The sequence below is a fragment of the Eublepharis macularius genome, chromosome 6 (assembly GCF_028583425.1).
Source record: "Eublepharis macularius isolate TG4126 chromosome 6, MPM_Emac_v1.0, whole genome shotgun sequence".
Lineage (NCBI taxonomy): Eukaryota > Metazoa > Chordata > Lepidosauria > Squamata > Eublepharidae > Eublepharis > Eublepharis macularius.
This window is the reverse complement of record NC_072795.1, coordinates 14,167,924-14,188,832: the sequence shown is the minus strand read 5'-3', so window position 1 is coordinate 14,188,832 and position 20,909 is coordinate 14,167,924. Positions and strand designations below refer to the sequence as shown.

Below are 20,909 nucleotides of genomic sequence, written 5' to 3'. Positions count from 1 at the left end.
GGAGGAACTTGGCAAAATGAAGGATTAAGATCCTGGGGAACTGGATTCGAATTCCCACTCTCCCATGAAACTGAGTGGGCAAATCACTGTCTCTCAACCTAACTGACCTCCCAGGATCATTGCACAGATACAATAAGGAAAAGCCACATATGACAGACACCCTGAGCTCCCTGGAAAAAGCAAACTCTGAGGCATTATAGCGCCACCACAAACGCTGGCTGGAAACGGTATTGCATCTTTCAGTACAGTGGGGATTAGGCGAGCTAAGGAGCCAATAATGTGGCATTATATAACCGCTGGCTTAGCTCCATAGTCTGAGCAACCCACAAACTGCCTGGATTGTCCCCAGGCCACCATCTCTGACAAGAGCCGATACTTCTGACTGCAAGGGGCTTGGGGCTAAAGTTGATACTGGCCATTGTGGTAATCTTGGGTCCTGAGATGCTTGGGAGAAAGGTGGGGATATACATATTTTAAATTAATTAATTAAATAAATCTCCTACTCTGGTACAGCACTGAGTGTAGGGACCACACACACTGGCAGACGCACAGGATGCCAAGAACCAAGCTAGTTCCCGAGTGTGTTCAAATCAGGTTCTCACATGAAATGAGATGTGGCGGCCATCACAGCTGAGGCACGCAGCTGTCATTATGCACACTCTGGTCTGAATCCACAACCTCCCAAGCTAACTGAATCATGAATTAGGGCAGAAACTTTCCCAGTGGACTTTTGAAAGACGAACGTTCTGTTCGATCCCTCCTTTGCGATCCAACTGAGAATGTGTGTTGGGCTGTGTTCAACCTCAGACCTTGGCCGTTTCCACACATCTTACCGGCCTCCGGAACGTTACGCAAAACACCCAGAAAATAGTGTCTTCTTGCGTGAAATCACACCAGGAAGACCCTATCATCCGGGAGTTTTGCGTGACATCGCGCCTTCCTGGTGCGGTTTTGCGCGAGAAGATGCTATCTTCCGGGTGTTTTGTGCAACGTTCCGGAGGCCGGTAAGACATGTGGAAACGGCCCTTGTTTTCTGCCCTTTTGTCTTTTTCAGTTTTGTAACATCCTGCCTGGTGAAGAGTCCTGGTGAACTCAACAGCTGGCATAATGCTTTGTGTCGATTTGGTTAGTCCTAATAAAAGGGGCGACATGGATTTTGTTCTCTGCAGTCAGCAGAAAATTCACTGCCATGTTAATTTGAGGATGATCTTTCCTGATGATGAAATGAAGCCAGAAAGTGGATGTCATTTACACCTGAATTTCAAGTAGACATGGGCACGAAACGGAAAAAACCCAAAACGAGAGTTTCGTGTTTCATCACAATCCACAAATTGTGAATTATGAAATTTCATGAAATTGACATGTTTGACGAAATGATTCATCAGTTTCGTGATTCGTCAGAACCCGGGGCATTTCAACGGCCCTCTTCATACCTGGAGATGCCAAACTCGCAGGGAGACTTCAGCGGACTCTCCTCCACCCACCCTCCAAGTTTGCAATATGTTGATTGGGAAGGTCAACGGGAACGGTGGGAAGGGAAGTGCTACCAGGTTGCATGACTGAAACGGGGACTGGGAGTTGCTGGATCAGAGGCACCCTCACCCAAAGACCTTCCCACAGCAAGGTCAAGAGCTGTAAATAAGGGACTTCTTTCAGACCCTTCTAAAGCAGCAACAGCCAAAAGCAGTATCCCAAATCTTTCTACACTCTCTCTCACTCCAATCCCAGCAACAGGTCTTCCTCCCTCTTCCTCTCTCTACTGGGACTGAAACATGAGGCAGAGAGAGGTGCCTTTTATAAAAAAAATGCTGACATAGAGCAGAACAGGAGGTCTGTGGTTGGCTGACAGACCTGCCTAACAAGGTTTGGAGGGGTGAGATTGGTGTGCCCATGGCTACAGAAGGCCCACCTCCTTGGTTGCCTAGGGAATTGACCCCCCAGCTCCTGGCTGTATAGGGCAGAATGGAAGCTCTCCAGGTGGCTAGGAGAGCTGCCAATCAAGGGTAAGTGGGCTATGATTGGAGTTTCCAATGGCAACAAAAGGTCTGGGCCCATTGTTTCCTATAGAATCAATGGCTTGGCGCCAGCCTGTCTGAAATTATTAATAGTTCACAAAGCTAACAAAACAGGCCAAAAAGTTGTGAATTTTGAGATAACTTTGTGATAACCACGGTCCCACAAAATGTGATTTCGTGGCACATGAAATGGCCCGTTTTGTGATGAAATTTGCTTCGTATTCCAATTTGTGCCCATGTCTAATTTCAAGCTCCTCCCCAAGTCTAAGAGGGGCATTTAAATCCCTCATTGCTATTCTTCTCCAGAGCTTATTTGAAGTATTCTGTACTTGAAGTAGAGGCTGAGTTTATCAATGAACATTCCTGACATTCTAAGCTGAGGGAGGGGAGACACCATCAAGCTGCACACAACAGGAGTTCCATCTTTCTGGATACACTATGGCAAAGTGATTTCCTTATTTGTTGCTTTATACAATTGTCAAGGAAAATCTCTGGCACATCAAAACAAATCCTCCAAAGTTATATAAACCAGACACAGTGCCATGGTTTGGCATGAATGAGTTAGGGCTTTGCCTGACATACTTCTTTGACCTAACAAAAGAAAGATTTCAGCAAACAAATGCAGGATTGTCATGCCCTGCGTTCTTCCTCTGGGGCAGACAAGAAGAAGCCTGAGTCCTCGTCCTATTGGGCACCAGGAAAGACAACGCTTTTCCAACTGCAACCTTCTGGGACAAACTAGATATTATGGTGACCACAGGCTTGATCCATCACAGTTGATAGCCATTTTACAGAAGAATCTGGCCATTTGATTGGGCTGTGAGGGCCCAATGAAGATCCCTTGGCTGTTTTGATTGGGCTGTGAGGGCCCGATCGAGATCCCATGGCTGATTTGATCGGGCTGTGAGGACCCGATCAAGATCCCATGGCTGTTTTGTTCGGGCTGTGAGGGTCCGATCGAGATCCCATGGCTGTTTTGATCGGGCTGTGAGGGCCCGATCAAGATCTCATGGCTGTTTTGGTACTCAACATGGTACAGGAGGAGGGGACAATCCACTTGCCCCCCCCCCTTTACTGTGGGTCCAATTGTCCTTGTGATAGTTTTTAAACAGTCAAATGTTTCTGTGTAATGATGTTGGTGGGCACGGATCAAACCTGTGGCCACCATAACATCTTGATTGGCCCTCTGTGGGGAGGAGATAAGGACAAATTTATTCCAATTCAGAGCGGTAGCAGTTTAAAATCGATTCGTCTGTAGATTTCTCTCTCTCTCTTCCACCGCATTTGGTCCTGACTGGGGGGGGAAATGAAGTAAGACAATAAATGAGATCCTGTCCCTGGAAATACTTGCGATTGTACCGGGGACTTTCTGCACACAAAGCAAACTCCCCGTAACAAAGCACTCACCTTTAAAGAATTTTTAAAGCTGTATGAGGGAGACTTCTCATGCCCATCCGTGTTTTCTTCTCGTTTCTTGCAAAAGAGTAGGATTTTTGCATAGAGGAAGAGGTGTCTCTGCATTGGCTTGAACCTGGCCAGATCTTTGACCTTGTTGTGGCCCTTTTTGTGATCCGTCCAAACGTTGAAAGAGCCCTGCAGGAGCAGTTTTCCAAGCTCGTGGACATCACCCTAGAGACAGGATAAGGAGAGAAAAGTGGGATGAAGTAAGGTTCTAGCCCTCGTTTCCTCAATCGTAGTTCAGTGGCATGTCGCTAATGTTAACTGCAATTCTTTCCCCAGTGTTTATCTTTGGGAATTTTTGCCAGGCTGCTACTGGTCCCTTTTCTTGCTATCTTAAGAGTTGTAACCTTTGGTCACAATTATTTCCTTGTTGCTTCATCAGGCATCAATGGAATGTTCATCTGATCTGGGATGCTGGTGCTGTACAAATGCCTGAAGCACTTGGACTATCACCCACAAACACAGAATTTCTATTGCATAATTCAGATGTATACTTAACTGGGTCAGTTGTTCACAAGACAGAAGGATTAAAATCAATGGCCTGTTACATGAAAAGGGAAACTGGACACTGTAAAAATAGATTAAAAACTACTCATTGGATGCAATTTGAAAAGTTTAAAAAACAAGGCTTTGCTTCAACGAACTCTCTCCAACCAATCAGTTGCAGAGCTGATGTGATGTCATAGAATGTTTGCATACATTCCAGCTACTGATGAACAAGTCATAGGCTGATTCCGCACACGTTGGATAATGCACTTTCAATGCACTTTATCAATCGTTTGAGGTGGATTTTTTGTTCTGCACACGAAAAAATCCATTCCAAATGATCTATAAAAAGGAATTGGAAGTGCATTATCCAACGTGTGTGGAATCACTCATAGAATTGCTGCTACTGGGAAAGAATTATGTCAGCTGGATTTTGGGGAAAGCGTCACAGGGGTAGGGTGGAGAATGGAGCTTCGAGGGTTAACTGCCAGAGGAGAAGAATGCAATGCAGAGAGGAAGTTCCACCAAAAAAGTTGGGAGTTGTTACAGTTTGAAAGGATGCTTTCCTTTGAACTAAAAGAAGCATCTTCTACATGTTATACTGAAAGGTTTCACTCTCCTCAATCCCAGTTAGTTCATCACAAACCAGACCAATTTCCCCTGAGCGACATGGAGGACATGAGGAGTGTAAGGTTTCAAGAGCCAGAGCTCCCTTCTTCAGGAAGCTCTGTCTGAAAAAGGGAGCATTGACTCTCAAAAGCTTACACTCTGAAAATCTTGTTCATCTTTTAAGGTGCCACTGGATTCAAATCCTGCTATTCTATTGCAGACCAACATGGCTATCCACCTAAACTATCCTCATGGAGAACATGCTATTTGGCTTGGTGTGACAGGGGAGGATGAAGCAATTCTGAAGGGAAAGATAATGGGTTTTTAAAAAAAAATTATGAACTCTGCCCACTTCTTCCTGCACCCCAGTCTCTTCCCATGAACTTTATTTTTCAGGCTTGCTACATTTAAAGGGGCCTGGATAGCCCATACAAGTCCGATCTCATCAGATCTCGGAAGCTAAACAGGGTTGGCCTTGGTTAGTAATTGGATGGGAGGCCTCCAATGAAGATGAGGGTTGCAGAGGCAGGCAATGGCAAAGCCCTTTTGTTAGTCTCTTGCCTTGAAAACCCCATCAGAGGTCACCAAAAGTTAGCTATGACTTGACAGCACTCTCCACCATCACCACATTTAGGGGAACTTCTTCCACCTAGTAAAGAACTTAGTGGTGTGTTCCATCTTGCCTCTTCAGTTCTTGCTAGTAAAGACCCAAGACGAGTGAGAAAGCAGCACTCCAAAATGTGCTAGGCAAAGGGCAGCACCATTGAACAATTCAGCTTTTTAGGAACTTGCCCGCCACTCAGCTTGTAACTGAGGAATCCCTAATAAACTCTGAAGAAAACACTGGTCGATATGAAACTCAACAGCTTGTTTAATTGCATACCTCATAGCCTGTAATTGCAATCTGGTGCATGGAGTCGTTAGCTGATTTGATAATATCAAGCACGGTAGCAAGTGCTTCCTCCAGTTCAGCTGTGCCTTCTGAATTTTTGCTACATTTCAACATTTCCTGTTTTTCAATTGATACAAAAAGAGAAGCTATGTGTGAGAAGACTAATCAGAAATTTCCACCCTGAAAACTGTTAATGGAGGACTTTTCAAATTTATCTTGCATGATATAAAACACAGAGAGGAAATTTTTAATGTGAGTTATTTTTCCAAAACATTTCTACATATATTACACATCTAATCTCTTTTCCATAACTTGAGGAAGGGTTCAGATAAATGTTGGTATTGGGTACTGTTCTGATTAGTATATGAAATGAGGTCTTGCCATGTTTCATAAAAATCTGACATTCTGCCATTACCTTTAACAAGTTGATGTGTCAATTTTTCTGCCATAGCTATTTGCCGTAACTCAGAGTACCAGTAACGTGATGACTAAAATTCTGCAGATTTCCAGCACTGTGTTATTATTACCTTACACGCTGCCATCAACATGAATACTATTAATCCCTTGGATGATGCTTTTCTATTTTGTCCCCCCTCCCCTATTGTTACCAGGGACAGTGCTAGTGTGGAGAAGGAGAGGAGAAAGAGAGAGAAAAGGAAAGAGATGGAAAAATGGGAAGACAGTGAAAATCAGAAATCTAGGACAAAAAAAATTGAATGTTATGGCCTGATATTCAAGATGGGGGCCATTTCTGAGAATTATGCAGACTGCTGTTGAAACCATTTCTGTGATGAGCTGGACACACCTCAGGAAAACATACATTAGACTTGTGCCTTGTGAACGCAGCTTACACAATCCCTCACTACCTTTGCAACGTCCTCAGTTTTCATAATGTATTCCCTGGAAGGAACTAGACATTACAAAAGAACCTGTTGCCTTCCCAGTCTCTGTTTGCACTCTGCCTAGTAACTTTGGACAAAACGCAATGGCTGACAACAGGCCACTGCCAGGGCTTTTTTTCAGCGGGAATGCGGTGGAACAGAGTTCCGGCACCTCTTGAAAATGGTCACATGGCTGGTGGCCCCGCCCCCTGATCTCCAGACAGAGGGGAGTCTAGATTGCCCTCCACGCCGCTGGCCTCCCCTCTGTCTGGAGATCAGGGGGCGGGGCCACCAGCCATGTGACCATTTTCACTAAGGGCGATTTAAACTTTAAAAAACTCCCCCCTTGTTCCAGCTGAACCAAAGTGACGTCATTGTACAGTCCTGAGTTCCACCACCTCTTTTCCCAGAAAAAAAGCCCTGGCCACCACACTGGGCATTTCCTTGCCCTGTCTCACATGGAGGGTTCTCAGTGGTAAAGAAATACAGAGTGGACTGATGGCGTATCACAGATTGAGTTATGTTAGATGTTGTCAGGAAGCTGAGAGGAATAAACAAAGAGCCATGTCTCTCTTTTGTTTAATTAAGGTATTTATGTCCCTCTTTCCTCCAAAGATTCAAGGCAGCTAACACGGTGCCAAGTGACAGAAAAATACAATCCAATTCAGCCTCACTTTAAGTCCTCAACAATTTCATAGAGCCACCTCAATTAAAAGCCCCCTGGAATAAAAGCCTTCCATGCCTTCAGGAAAATAAGCAGCAATGGCTCCCTCCAGATTTTCTCTGGCAAGTATTCCACAGCGTTGGTTGAGTGACTGAAAAATTCTTGGGCTACACAAAGAATAATAACAACATTATAATAACATTCAATTTATATACAACCCTTCAGGACAACTTAATGCCATACTCAGAGTAGTTTACAAAGTGTTTTGTTATTATTATCCTCATGACAATCACCCTATGAGGTAGGTGGGGCTGAGAGATCTCTGAGAGAGCTGTGACTGACCCATGGTCACCCAGCTGGCTTCAAGTGGAGGAGTGAGGAATCAAACCTGGTTGTCCAGATTAGAGTCCTGCTGTTCTTAACCACAACACCAAACTGTCTGTCCATACAGACACACAGCTCTTTGGAAAGTAGCTAACTGGTTCATACAGGGATTCATGGTTCTTCAGCTAGGTCTGATGTAGAGTCTCATTCCATTGTCCATCTTCATTATTCATCTGTAGCCACCAAATGAAAAGCCTCAGGCTACCATGCACTTGATACAGAATGCAACTGTAAGCTGCTCTACCTACAAATAAAATTTCAGTAGCACCTTAAAGACAAACAACATTTTCTGGGGAATAAACTTCCTTGAGTCAAAGCTCACTTGATCAGACCCTTCTGACCAAGGGAGCTTTGACTCATGAAATCTTATACCCTGGAAAAATGTATTGGTCTTTAAAGTGCTACTTAAGGTTGTGGACAGAGAGCTGTGGGCAAAGATGTGAGGGGGAGGATGTGGCTCAATGGCAGAGCGCATGCTTTGCACGTAAGAGGTTCTAAATGCAGTCCTAGGTCATACCATTTAAAGGTTTTCAATTAGCAAGTGAACACACGAAGCTGCTTTATATTGAATCAGACGACTGGTCCATCCAGGTCACCGTTGTCTGCTCAGACTGGCAGTTGCTCTCCCAGGGCTCTGGTCAAGATCTTTCATATCACCTGCTATGTGGTCCTTTTAACTGGAGGGATTGCCCTGGGACCTTCTGCAGGCCAAGCAAATGCTCTACCGCTGAGCCTCAGCCCTAGACTGAGAGCAGAACCACAAGTGACAAAAGGCACAGATTGGACACTTGTCAGCTTCCCTCAAGTTTTGATGGGAAATGTAGGCAGCTTGGCGGAATGTTGGACAAGTGACAGTTGAAAAGTCCATTGGACAGCAGTCGGAGAGCCAAGCTGCCAGACCAGGACGCCTACATTTCCCATCAAAACTTGAGGGAAGCTGACAAGTGTCCAATCTGTGCCTTTTGTCACTTGGGGTTCTGCTCTGAGACCCTGGAGAGCCAAACCCAGTAGACAGTACTGGGCTAGAGGAACCATTCACCTGACTAGGTATAAGGCAGCTTCGTATGTACCGGCTGGACATTAGGAAGAACTTTTTCACGGTCAGAGTAGTTCAAAAGTGGAATCAGCTGCCTAGGGAGGTGGTGAGCTCCCCCTCACTGGCAGTTTTCAAGAAGAGGCTGGATGAATACTTGTCAGCGATGCTTTAGGCTGATCCTGCAGTGGGCAGGGGGTTGGACTAGATGGTCTGTATGGCCCCTTCCAACTCTATGTTTCTATGATTCTTCTATTACGGATTTTTTTTTAATGCAAAAACAATATAACCATAATGGTAAAAAAAGACCTGAGCAATAATTCCCAGGGCTTTCCACTCCCCTTGTGGAAGGCATCTTGTCAGAACTCCAAGTAATATCACCTCTGCAAAATAATAGAAACATGCCATTTTGGCTTAACCTCTCATTACTGAGGTGTTGACCCACTAACCTGCTTGGTTGAAAGGCTGTATTTGTTGGTTGTCAAGACTTGAGGGTACCGCATACACACAAGTAACACAAAGCCTGACCTGGATAGCCCAGGTGAGCCTGATCTCATCAGATCTTAGAAGCTATGCAGGATCGGCCTTGGTTAGTAATTGGATGGGAGACCTCCAATGAAGGCCAGGGTTGCAGAGCCAAGCAATGGCAAAACCACCTCTGTTAGTCTCTTGCCATGAGAACCCCGCCAGGGATCGCCATAAGTCAGCTATGACTTGAGGGCACTCTCCACCACCAATTAAAATAAAAGATATCCACATCATTTCCCATTGATGCAACAGATCCATGTTTGTTCAACTTTCCTATTGGCTTCTGCAGTACAGATTTGGTAACAAATATCACGCACATGGAAAGAATACGCAACTGATGTTTATACCAAACATTGCAGCAGCCAGTATGGAAGGCCCTTTGTTAAGGATAATTATCCCAGGATAACAACTCTTTAACTAGCTTAAGCATGTGATTTGATTATACAGGCAAAGGTTTGGTCAGAGGCTGGTCTGTGCTGGAATGCGAAGCAAGATCTCTGGCTACAATCAAGAGCTTTAAACATGGGGCCAAGCTGGTTGAGATGTTGGTGGAATCTCTCTTAAAATAATAATAATGATAATAATGATAATAATAGTCGTCATGATCATCATCATCATTATTATCAGCATTATCATCATCATCATCATTATTATTAATTCAATTTATAGTCCAACCTCCCCGGACTCAGGGCAGGTTACAGCAATAGATAAAATTATAGTAAATAAACAATAAAATCACAAACTCATTTTCCACAGCATAATTACCAGTAATCTAGATGGCCCCCCTTCCCGTTTCCCTGCACATCATACATATCAAAAGAGGGTGGAGGTGTGAGTTTATAACTCAACTCTGGTTCATCATATGTGGGGGGGGGGCAGACAATCATATAGCCCCTCTGCTGGTAGGAGACCAGCAGGGAGGCTGATTAGATGGATCCTTTGCTGGCTTCAACCATATGCCTGGTGGAACATCTCCATCTTACAGGCCCGCCGAAAAGATACAAGATCTTGGCAGGCCCGAGTGTCTTCTGACAGAGAGTTCCACCAGGTGGGGGCCAGGACAGAAAATGCCCTGGCCCTGGTCGAGGCCAGTCGAGCCTCCCTGGGGTCAGGGACCACCAGTAGGTGTTTTATCTGCAGATCTAAGTACTCTCCGGGGTACATATGGGGAGAGGCAGTCCCTCAGGTATGTTGGTCCCAGTCCATTTAGGGCTTTATAGGTCAAGACCAAAATCTTGAACCTGATCCGGAACTCCACGGGGAGCCAGTGTAGCTGCTGCAGAGTGGCTCAACACAGTTATGTAACAATGAGAAGGGTGGGGGTCTGATCTGAAGGCAAAAGCAATGTGTGAATGAAGGATGCTGGACCCTCCCCCACATTTCCAGCTCTCTACAGCCCTCAAGTCTTTTCTGCAAATAGTAACATTCGATAACATTCCATTTATATACTGCCCTTCAGGACAACTTAATGTAATAACATTTGATTTATATACCACCCGTCAGGACAACTTAAGACCCACTCACAGCGCTTTACAAAGTGTGTTATGATTATCCTCACGACAATCACCCTGTGAGGTGGGTGAGAGAGCTCTGAGAGAGCTGTGACTGACCCCAGGTCACGCAGCTGGCTTCAAGTAGAGGAGTGGGGAATCAAACCTAGCTCTCCAGATTAGAGTCCCATGCTCTTAACCACTACATCAAACTGGCTGTCACTGGGCCCACTTGTAGAATTGGAGTTCAGATGAGAGAAAAATGACAGCAGAGATCAGCCTGGTTTTATGAGGGGTTCTTGCCAGCCTAGGCTACTTTGGAAGCAACTGGAGGCTTTCCATACTGGCTGGCATAGTTGACATAAGCATCACCAGTTAATACACATTACTTCCAAAGCCTTTTATGCTTCTATAGCACAGTTAATCTGTGGGTTAGGATGAAGAACCAATACATTTGGTACCTTTTCTTGGCCTAATTCAATCTGGCCTTGGGCCTGATTAGGGTTGCCAGTCCCTCTTAACCTCCCGGCGGGGGACTGGCTCCCTGCACTCACTTCTTGGGGTGGGAGTGCATGCACGGGAAGTGACATCATCACACAGCCCCTGGGAGTGCGCCCACACTCCACAGGGGCTTGGATTGGGGCTGCTAGGGAGCACGGGAGCACTCCTGTGCTCCGCAGTGGCCGAAAACAGGCCTGTTTCGGCCCAAATTGGGCTTGTTTCGGGCCCGTTTTGGTGCAGATCAGGCCTGTTTGGGGCCACTGCGGAGCGCAGGAGCACTCCCGTGCTCTGCAGCAGCCCCAATCCCTGCTAAAATGGGCCCAATCCGTGCCAAAACAGGCCTGAAATGAGCCTGATTTGGTCCAAAAATGACATGTTTTGGGCCGCTGTGGAGCACAGGAGTGCTCCTGCGCTCCGCAGCAGCCCCGATCCGGGCCAAAACGGGCCCAATCCATGCCAAAATAGGCCCACAATGAGCCCAATTTGGGCTGAAACAGGCCCGTTTGGGACCGCCGCGGAGTGCAGGAGTGCTCCTGCACTCCACAGCAACCCCGATCTGGGCCAAAACGGGCGTGATCCAGGTGGCTGCTGCGCACGGGAGCACACAGCACTGCAGGGGAGTGCGCACGGAAGGTGTGCACCTCCCTGCTGGCCAGATAAATGGGGGCAGGGTGTGGGGTATGGGAGATCCCCCACCCCCGCTGGGGGTCTGGCATCCCTAGGCCTGGTTATGGCCAAAGATGGATCTAGATCTACACAAAGAGGCAATCACATTTTTGCACCTTAAGCAGCCTCCCACCATTGCTACCCAGGATGAGTCCAGGTAAACTCCGGAGGCAGCATTTTTGGATACCATCTTGGACCTGAACAGCAGCCACATGGGTATTGTGGCATGTGCCTCCCTCCATGCTACCCTACCTGGATCCAGTCACCACAGACGGGCTTGGACCAGGCGGCAAAAGCACAGGCCTGGGAGGCAATGCAGCTGTCGGTGTCACTGCTCTTTACCAGGAAAGATCTCGCCCAGGTAACATCTGGATTAGACTTATTAATTTTTTAAAAATGTTCTGGACTATATTGAACACCATAGAAAAGGACTAAAGCTATGTCCAGTTATTTGACCTTTTGGGGGAGGAAGTTATTATATTAATTTTATATTAGAATTCCCATATTCGAATACCCCTTTTCTTCTCAATTAAGAAAGTATAAGGAGTAAAACACAGTTCTGCATTACTATGAACTTGTATATAATAAATGAATAAGCAATGTCAACAATAAGAGCAGAAACTGATGTAAATAGTTTATTTGTATTAACAAGTGTAATCTAGAAAATTTGGAAACGTTGAAGAAGCTGGAAAATTTAACAAAGTGTTTATATTTTACATCTTGAAAATAAAAAATATAATGATTAAAAAAAGAATACTCATTTTCTAATAATATGGGGTAACCGTAAGTCGGTTTGGGTCCAGTAGCACCTTAAAGACCAAGACTCCGGAAATTTCCTTGGTCTTTAAGGTCTACTGGGCCTGAATTTTGCTCTTCTACCACAGACCAACTGAGTGATTCCGCACACGTTGGATAACGCACTTCCAATCCTTTTTATAGATCATTTGGAACGGATTTTTTTGTGTGCGGAACGAAAAATCCACCTCAAACGATTGATAAAGTGCATTGAAAGTGCATTATCCAACGTGTGCGGAATTGCTAGCCACCTGACAGTATCCTAAGTCGGTTGTGGCTCGATGGCTCATACTTTCTCCTACAACCAACCTTGCTATTGGAATATCGAATTGGTGCTGTTGCTAGGAAGGCTTTTTATCATCTAAGGTTCATTTTTAAGCAGTTCTTCCCTTTTTGACTTAGCTGACTGATTAGATGATTAGGTGACCCCTCTATGTGCAGCTGCCCACGAAGACGGTTTGGAACCTGTAATTAGTGCAATATGCAGCGGGCTGCCTTTCAGTTGTTGTGGAACCCTGTGTCCATAGAACACTGATTCGGAAAACTGGATGACTAGGAACACACAGACACGCACAGTGAAACTCTAAACAGAGTTACTGCAGTCTCAGTGGGCTTAGATTGGATTAACTCTGTTAGGATTTCACTGAAAGCATTCTATACCTCTCCAGGATGAACACCCTGAGGCTGGCCTAGCACGCTTGCTTAGTTCCCAGAAAGTATAAATATCTTTTGCAAGGCTTTGTGGGTTTTTTTTTTAAATGATGTCTATACTTCCCCTCAGGAATAGTCTCAAGGAGGTCAAAGAGGTCTCCCCCTCAGCTTTTTTGGGAAGGTTTGTAAACCCTTTTTATTTCAAAATGGATATTATTTCGTGATGGGATATTTTTATCTTGTTTGCTGGACTGTGTTATCATCTGAAGCTCCTTTATTGTTTTTGGATTGGGTTTTATGCTGCATTGATTTTAATTTTTGGTAGCTGCTCTGAAGTTATTATGAGATATAATTTTAAAAAAATAAATGAACCAAAGTTTACCACCTACATATCCCTTTTCTCTTCAAATCCAACCCTCACCGAAATGCAAAAAACATGAACGATCACTATATCATATGTGGTGGACATGTGAAGTAGCTAAGCAGTACTGGGGAGAAATAATCGAAGTAATTAATGAGATTTTACAAATACAAATAAATAAGAACCCAGAACTGTTGCTACTGAACTTGGGAATGGAGACTGTTCCAATGCAGCATAGAACATTGTTATTTTACATGACTGCAGCGGCAAGACTTTTGCATGCGCAGAAATGGAAGACACAAGAAATACCAACTGTAGAAGACTGGATTTATAAATTGCTGTACATGGCGGAAATGGACAAAATGACAGGGAAACTCAAAGATCTTGACCTAGGGCAATACATTGTTGATTGGGGGAAATTGAAACAATTTTTGGAAAAAAAATGGGATGTAAAAGGAGAACTGTAGCAGTTTGAGAATTTTTAAAGAATAATGTTGGAAAGGGGGGAGAGAAGGGATCTTACCATTTAGGGGGAATGTAATTACAATCTAAGCTAGCACAATATTTAGGGGAACTTTACATAGAATATATGGGATAATGAGAATGGTTAAATAGATATATTATTACTATATATGTATATTATTACTACTATACATCATAGGTATGTTATATACAATATAAAACGATGGGTTAGTGGATCAGATTTAATACAATATCAGGTTGCTGTGTTATACTATGTTGTGTGCTGTGTTACATTGGTGGCATAGCATATATGTTTTATAATATATACTATATTGATAGTATATTTGACGGAGTATATGTTTAAAAGAAATAGAACATGTTTAAAGTAAGAGACACTGTGATCCCTGCTATATACTATACTATATGGTTATGCTTTATTGACACGATATATATCATATGGATAGTATGCTTGATAGAGTTTATGTAAAAGAATCAGAATGTGCTTAGAGTAAGAGATATTATGATTTATAGAGGGTAGGAAAATGTAAATGAAATAGATTTAAGCAATAAGAAGGGTTAAGGGTTGGAAAGCTGTTGGAAGTCAATAGGGAGGGGGGAGGAAAAGGGTGGGGGATAGAGGGGGGAAATGGGATTATATGTGTTAAATTTGAAAATTCTTTTCTTTTTTCCACTCACCAATAAAATTTTATTAAAAAAAAATCCAACCCTCACCATCTTGGCTTCTAATTTTGCCCTCAGCTCTCCTTCATCCTGAGTAAAATAATCAAGTATATGAGAGAAGGACTGGGGGGAAGAATCCCCTCCCTACACGGTGTGTGGCTGAAACAAGACAGAAATTCCTTGTCAGTATCAATGGTTTTTGTATATTGTTAGTAATAAATCACTTGGGTCAACTGCTAAAGTGTTAAGGAATGTTAACAATCATTCCAACTTCTCAGATGAAAAAAGAAAAATACTTACCATCACACATCATTAGTTGTGCTGCTGATGAGGATTCCATCAGATTAGGCAGAACTCCTCACTTAAATTGTGGGCGAGTAGTGTGTGAGTACTGTGTACATTAGTATCATTTGCAAATTGGTATGCATATATAAGGAGAAAGGTGTGTGAGAGAGTGCAGGGAGAATAGACAAAGAGAAGAGACACAAAACTCCCTGCTTTTTGAATGTTGTCCTTTGCTACTCGATAAAAAACATAGCAATGCAGGAGGTACACAATGCTTCTATGTATGGAATAAGTGGTCTGCTTGACTTGAAGCGTTATGCTCTGTGTAGTTTTTTAAGTTTGTGAAAAATGCAAGGAGAGAGGTCAAAAAACACAGCCATGTCTATGAACTTCCCACAGGTTCACTGATGCCCTTGGAGATTCTGCCTTCCCAGATCTGCACTCAGGCATCAACAGCGGAAGACAGGTCACCAGAGTAGAACAGCATGACCCTTCACTCCCATTCCTGGCCAATAACTTGAGAAACTTGTTGACATTTGGGCAAAACAAGATTGGGTTTCCTTCCAGCAGAATCAACATTTCAGACTTTCAAGTCAAGGTTTTGATGGAATGGGACTTTTTCAGTTAGAGCATTGTTAACTTTTTTTAAAAAATTACTTTTTAAAAAATTTACTTTTTAAAAAAATTTAACAGCAAAAATACAAAATCCATAAAAAGTAATATTAGTAAAATACAAAAAGCAAAAAAGGTTTTTAACATTTTAGTATTCGTTATGATTACATTTTTTTCTCTTTCTGTACTCTGTAATCTCCCTTGAGTCTCAACAATATTCAGGGCTGCCCTGTCCCAGATACACAGAAAAATGTAAATCAACCATAAGACTCCCCCTACACTTACAGGGTCTAATGAAGACTGGAAATACTCCAAAAGGGATGGAGTCTTGAGACCAGTTGACTGTCCATTAAAGGGAAAAGAGCATAGAGGAGAAATCAGGCTGCTCAATGAGAATCCCATTTCTTTCCATTCCCACTCATGGCCCCAATTTCTTGTTCTTACCTGTATCTATTATTCATTTATTTAAAACTTACTTTACTACCTTATCTGTATCTACTATTCATTTATTTAAAATGTCTTTATGTTGCTTCTTCGGAGGCCTAAGGCAGTTCATAACATGAAAGACAAAATTAAAATGAGCAGCCGCTAGAATCAAGCTCATCAATCCTGGAAGCATAAAAGTACATGTGGCTATTCTACTAATTAGCATCCCTCCAATTTAACTGTGAACTGTTTACCATCTCTTTGCCTGGAGAAATGTTTGTACATCTCACATTCAATGTAACACAACCGCAAGTGGTGCCCTGCTGGATCAGACCCTCTAGTCCATCATCCTGTTTCATGCAGCAGTCAACCAGTTGCCCTGGAGGGCCAAACAAACAAAGGCTAAGGCACAGATGGCCAACAAGACATAGAGGCTGACATGCCCTAACATTGCCTCCTACCAGTAAGTTTCAAAGATTTGTGTGTGTGTGTGTGTGTGTTACGTGCTGTCAAGTTGCCTCTGACCTATGGTGCCCCTATGAATGAAAGACCTCCCAAATGTCCTATCATTAACAGACTTGCTCAGATCCTGCAAACTGGAGGACGTGGCTTCTTTTATCAGGTTAAGCCATCTCATTTTAGGTCTTCCTCTTTTCCTACTGCATTCTACTTTTCCTAGAATTCTTGACTTTTCCAAAGAATCTGGTCTTCTGATGTGACCAAACAAAGTACAATGGCCTTAGTCTTGTCATTTTAGCTTCCAGGGAGAATTCTGGCTTGATTTGATCTAGTACCCACTTATTTGACTTTTTGGCTGTCCATGGTATCCACAAAACTCTCCTCCAGCACCACATTTAAAATAAATCAATCTTCTTCCTGTCAGCTTTCTTCACCATCCAATTTACACATCCATACACGGCAATGGGGAATACCATAGATACCAATGGCATCAACTACACTGTCTCTGGCTCTTACAGCTGCTCATCCTCCAATCTGATATATGCCCTCATGTGCCAACAATGTCCTTCTGCTCTGTACATTGGACAAACCAGCCAACCTCGACGCAAAAGAATAAATGGACACAAATCTGACATTAGAAATGGAAACGTCCAGAAACCAGTGGGAGAACACTTCAATCTAACAGGACATTCCATCAAAGTCTTAAAAGTCGCTGTAGTTCAACAGAAACCTTTCAAAAACAAAATCCAACGGGAAGCTGCTGAATTGGAATTCATATGTAAATTTGACTCTGTCAAGCTGGAACTGAATAGGGACTATGAATGGTTATCTCATTATCACAGGTAACTGATTTCATTTACATAGGCGGGGTCAGGGAGACTCCAGTGGCACCTGACGTGGGCTTTCGAGGACCACAGTTCTCTTTGTCAGATGCATCTGGCGGGGAGGGCTGTGGTTATTGAAGGCTTGTGCTGCAGTGGAATTGTATGGTCTTGGTGGTGGTGCTGGACTCTTTTTGATTTTGCTACTACAGACTAACACGGCAAACTCCTTTGAACCTTTACACAAGCAAACTGATCCCCACATCAAAAGGAGCTGTTTGCATCTCCATATCAAAGGAGTTGTTTACATCCCTCCTCTCCTCCTCCTCTCCTCTCTCCTCCTCTATATTTGACCAGTTTCTTTCTGCCCTCCATGCATCTGACGAAGAGAACTGTGATTCTCGAAAGCTTATGCTACAATAAAATTGGTTAATCTTAAAGGTGCTACTGGACTCTTTTTGATTTTGCTACTACAGACTAACACGGCTAACTCCTCTGGATCTATTACCATAGTTTGGATTCTCTTGATCTTGATTCCCAGAGAGATTATCTTTAAGGATCTTTTCTAGCTCCCTCATAGCTGCTCTTCCAAGTCTCAAGCTTCTTCTAATTTCCTCATTGCAATCTCCCTTTCAGTTGATGACTGAGCCAAGGAATAGAAAATCTTGCACCATTTCAATTTCCTCATTGTAAGCTTTAAAATTGTGTAATTCCTCAGTAGTCATTACTTTTGTCTTCTTGATGTTCAGCTGATGTTCAGAGATTTACTATCTCTGAATCTGAAGGTTCCCCTGGCAATGGCTTGTTGCCATTGAGGGATTTATCCTCCATGAATCTGTCCAACATCCTTTTAAGCCATCTATGCTCATAGCTATTTAATCACTCATAGTGTACTCCTCCTGAATCTACTGCCCATCAACTTCATTGGGTGCAATAGGTATAAATCTGTTTAAAATCTTTTTACCCCTTGTGTGCACGTGTGCGCACTTGTGTGTGTGGGCGCCGTCAAGTCACAACTGACTTATGGCAACCCCGCCAAGGGGCTTTCAAGGCAAGTGAGTAGAGGGGGTTTGCCATTGCCTTCTTCTGTAGAGTCTTCCTTGGTGAATGCCCATTCAAGTACTGACCTTGCTTAGCTTATCTGAAAAGACTGGACTATGCCATGCCACCTTCCCCACTTTCTTTAAACCTCATTAAATAAGCTTTAGAAACCGTAACTGTTAACCTCTCACTGCTCCAGTAGGCTTTTGAGCGTACCCTTTATCTGAGAGTTTCCTTTGGTCCCCATTACATCCTCGGCCTTTTTAGTGGTGGGATCCACCTTGTAAACCAGCCTCCCAGAAGAGGGGCATCAAACATTAATTCTGCAAGACTATATTATTCCAGCAACCACACACACTTTTTTGCATGAGTTCTATCTGCTCTGAATCAGGGGCAAAAGTGGCTGTTGTATAGTTGGATCTATTTCTGAGTTTTATTTCAAAAATAAACTAACCACCTCTTTGCTCTTCCAGTGTTATAATAATAATAACTGCATGTATATACTGCTCTTCTAGATAGATTAGTGTCCCACTCAAAGTGGTGAACAAAGTCAGCGTTGTTATTATCACCCCAATATAGCTGGGAATATAGGGAATATTCCTGCCTTTGGGACCAGGACCGATAACGGGGGAGGGGGGATTTCTGGGGTGAGACATAGGCCAAATCCACACTTACCCGGCACAGCGCTAAGCAGGCGGAGTGAGAGCATCTTTCTGGCGCGTTTTATGACGTCATCGCGCCACGAGAGCGGCATCATGGTGCAATGACGTCATAAATCGCGCCAGAAAGACACTCTCACTCCGCCTGCTTAGCGCTGTGCCGGTAAGTGTGGATTTGGCCATTATTTCAGAACAGGCAATGAGAAAGATGAACTTATCTTTGGTTCTCAAGAAGAGCACACCATGAGCCAGTCTCGGCTGTGATTCAAGGACACTGGCTCAGCGGAGCGAGAAAGAGAAAGTAAACAATTGCAAGATAACCTACTGGCACTGAGCAATAAAGAACTTCCCACACCTTCAGAAGCCAGAAGAAGGACCCATATGTTTTTTCTTTGAACCCATAGTTTTTTTTTAAAAAAAAACACTGTAGGTTCAAAAAGGCAAAGAAGTCAACAGCACAGAAATTAGGGTGGAGGGGGAAGAGTTTAAGTGACACTTTGGTTTTCCAGAGCAATCCAAAATGGTGCTTGATATCAAGTCAGTGGACCTGGAGGAGGAGATGGTAAAGGAAATGGGAAGGGAAATGCAAATGGCATGGGGGAAGGGGAGGGAGGAAGTGGGACAAGTGGCAGTGGGGGGGGGAATGGAGACAGACAGCAGGGACACGAAGACAGTGGGGGGAAAGATGGGGAAATAGATAGCACAGTAATGGGAGATAGAAGGGAGGAAACAGAAGCTAGCATGGGAAGTAGCAGGGTGGGGAGGGGTGGAATTTTCTACTAGTGATGAGAGCACTAATCCTACAAAACCTTGTTTTGCTGTTTGACACGGGGTGGTAGAGGTGGAGGTGTGCAGCAATGGCCAGTCAGTGGGATCTCTTAGCCTTGAAGGGTTTGATGAGTGGGAATTCGAATCCCATCGTTCTAGTAATTTTGAGATCAGACCTAAAAAGTGCTTTTGGGGGTGGGGGTCAAACGCTACAGGCACCATCAGCAGAAGCTCATGTTGAAATCAGTAAATACAATACACGCCGAACCTGTTTCCATTATGAGTTCTTGGAATAGGCAGAACCACCACATTTAGCCCTGTACACCTTGACCTATGTGGGCCCTATAAACAGCCAATCAGCGATTCCATCACCAGGGCCGTGGTATACAGCATTTTGAATTTGTGATACAAGGGGAAAAAAACTGTTTTACATGAAGGAAGATTATGCCACTAATGCTGGAGGACTATTGAACCAGACATGGAACAACATGCGGTTCAAATGCTGCATGAAATCAGTGATATGATACATGCAATTTGTCTGGTCTGGGGGTTGGTCCTTTAAAATGTCCGTGCTTAAACCGACAGCACATATTGGATACTGCCAAATGTGAATAACTAGTGAAAGTCCCTGCAGCCCCTCCCTCTGCAAAAGGTTTCTAAAACCTCTGAGATAAAAAGAATTATTGAGCTTGTGGATAGCGAGATTAAAAGCACCATTACAAGCCTCTGTAAGACTTCTTCAAATGATGTGCAAGAAGAAAAATACTTAAATTTTGAACCCTTTGGGGATGGTTTAACTGCATAAATGCTCCTATCGGACAGTGTGCAAGAATGAAAAGAGGGAGGGTGGGAGACAGTGCAAAAAGAGTACTGGGCTTTAGAAGCCAAAATTACACCATTCCAGAATACTGGTACTTCCTATGCAGTCTGTCCCATCCCTCCATAAGACTCTCCCAGTCCTGAGGTGTTTCAGATCTATTCCCACACACTGATAAATATGCGCATAACTGGTCCAACCAGATTATGGCTGCGCTTGTCCTATCAGAATCTGACCTGCCCAAGATCTAATCTCACATTTGTTTACTGGTATTTTTCAAACAATGAGTAGAGAAGGAAACCAGCAAAGTTTATTCTTTCTGTTCTGTTAAGTCTGAAACATAAGGTTGCTTCTGGACGGCCACTTTCTCCAAGTGTTACATGGTGCTATGACAGATGATGAGCATGTTGATCCAGAGCGCCACACATCTGCGAACCTCATCTTAGCCAGAGGAAAAAGAT

The 20,909-nt window shown here is 43.7% G+C and overlaps 1 protein-coding gene across 1 annotated transcript in view; it reads right to left on the bottom strand.

Moving 5' to 3' along the window:
- The window catches only part of MCF2L2 (MCF.2 cell line derived transforming sequence-like 2), a 272,166-nt gene that overhangs the window by 59,276 nt on the left and 191,981 nt on the right, over window positions 1-20,909 (bottom strand). The window contains exons 20-21 of the mRNA XM_054982756.1: window positions 5,455-5,580; window positions 3,423-3,644 (exon numbers count right to left, since the gene is read on the bottom strand). Coding sequence (XP_054838731.1) covers window positions 3,423-3,644; window positions 5,455-5,580 — 348 coding nt within the window. The remainder of the gene's footprint in view (window positions 1-3,422; window positions 3,645-5,454; window positions 5,581-20,909) is intronic.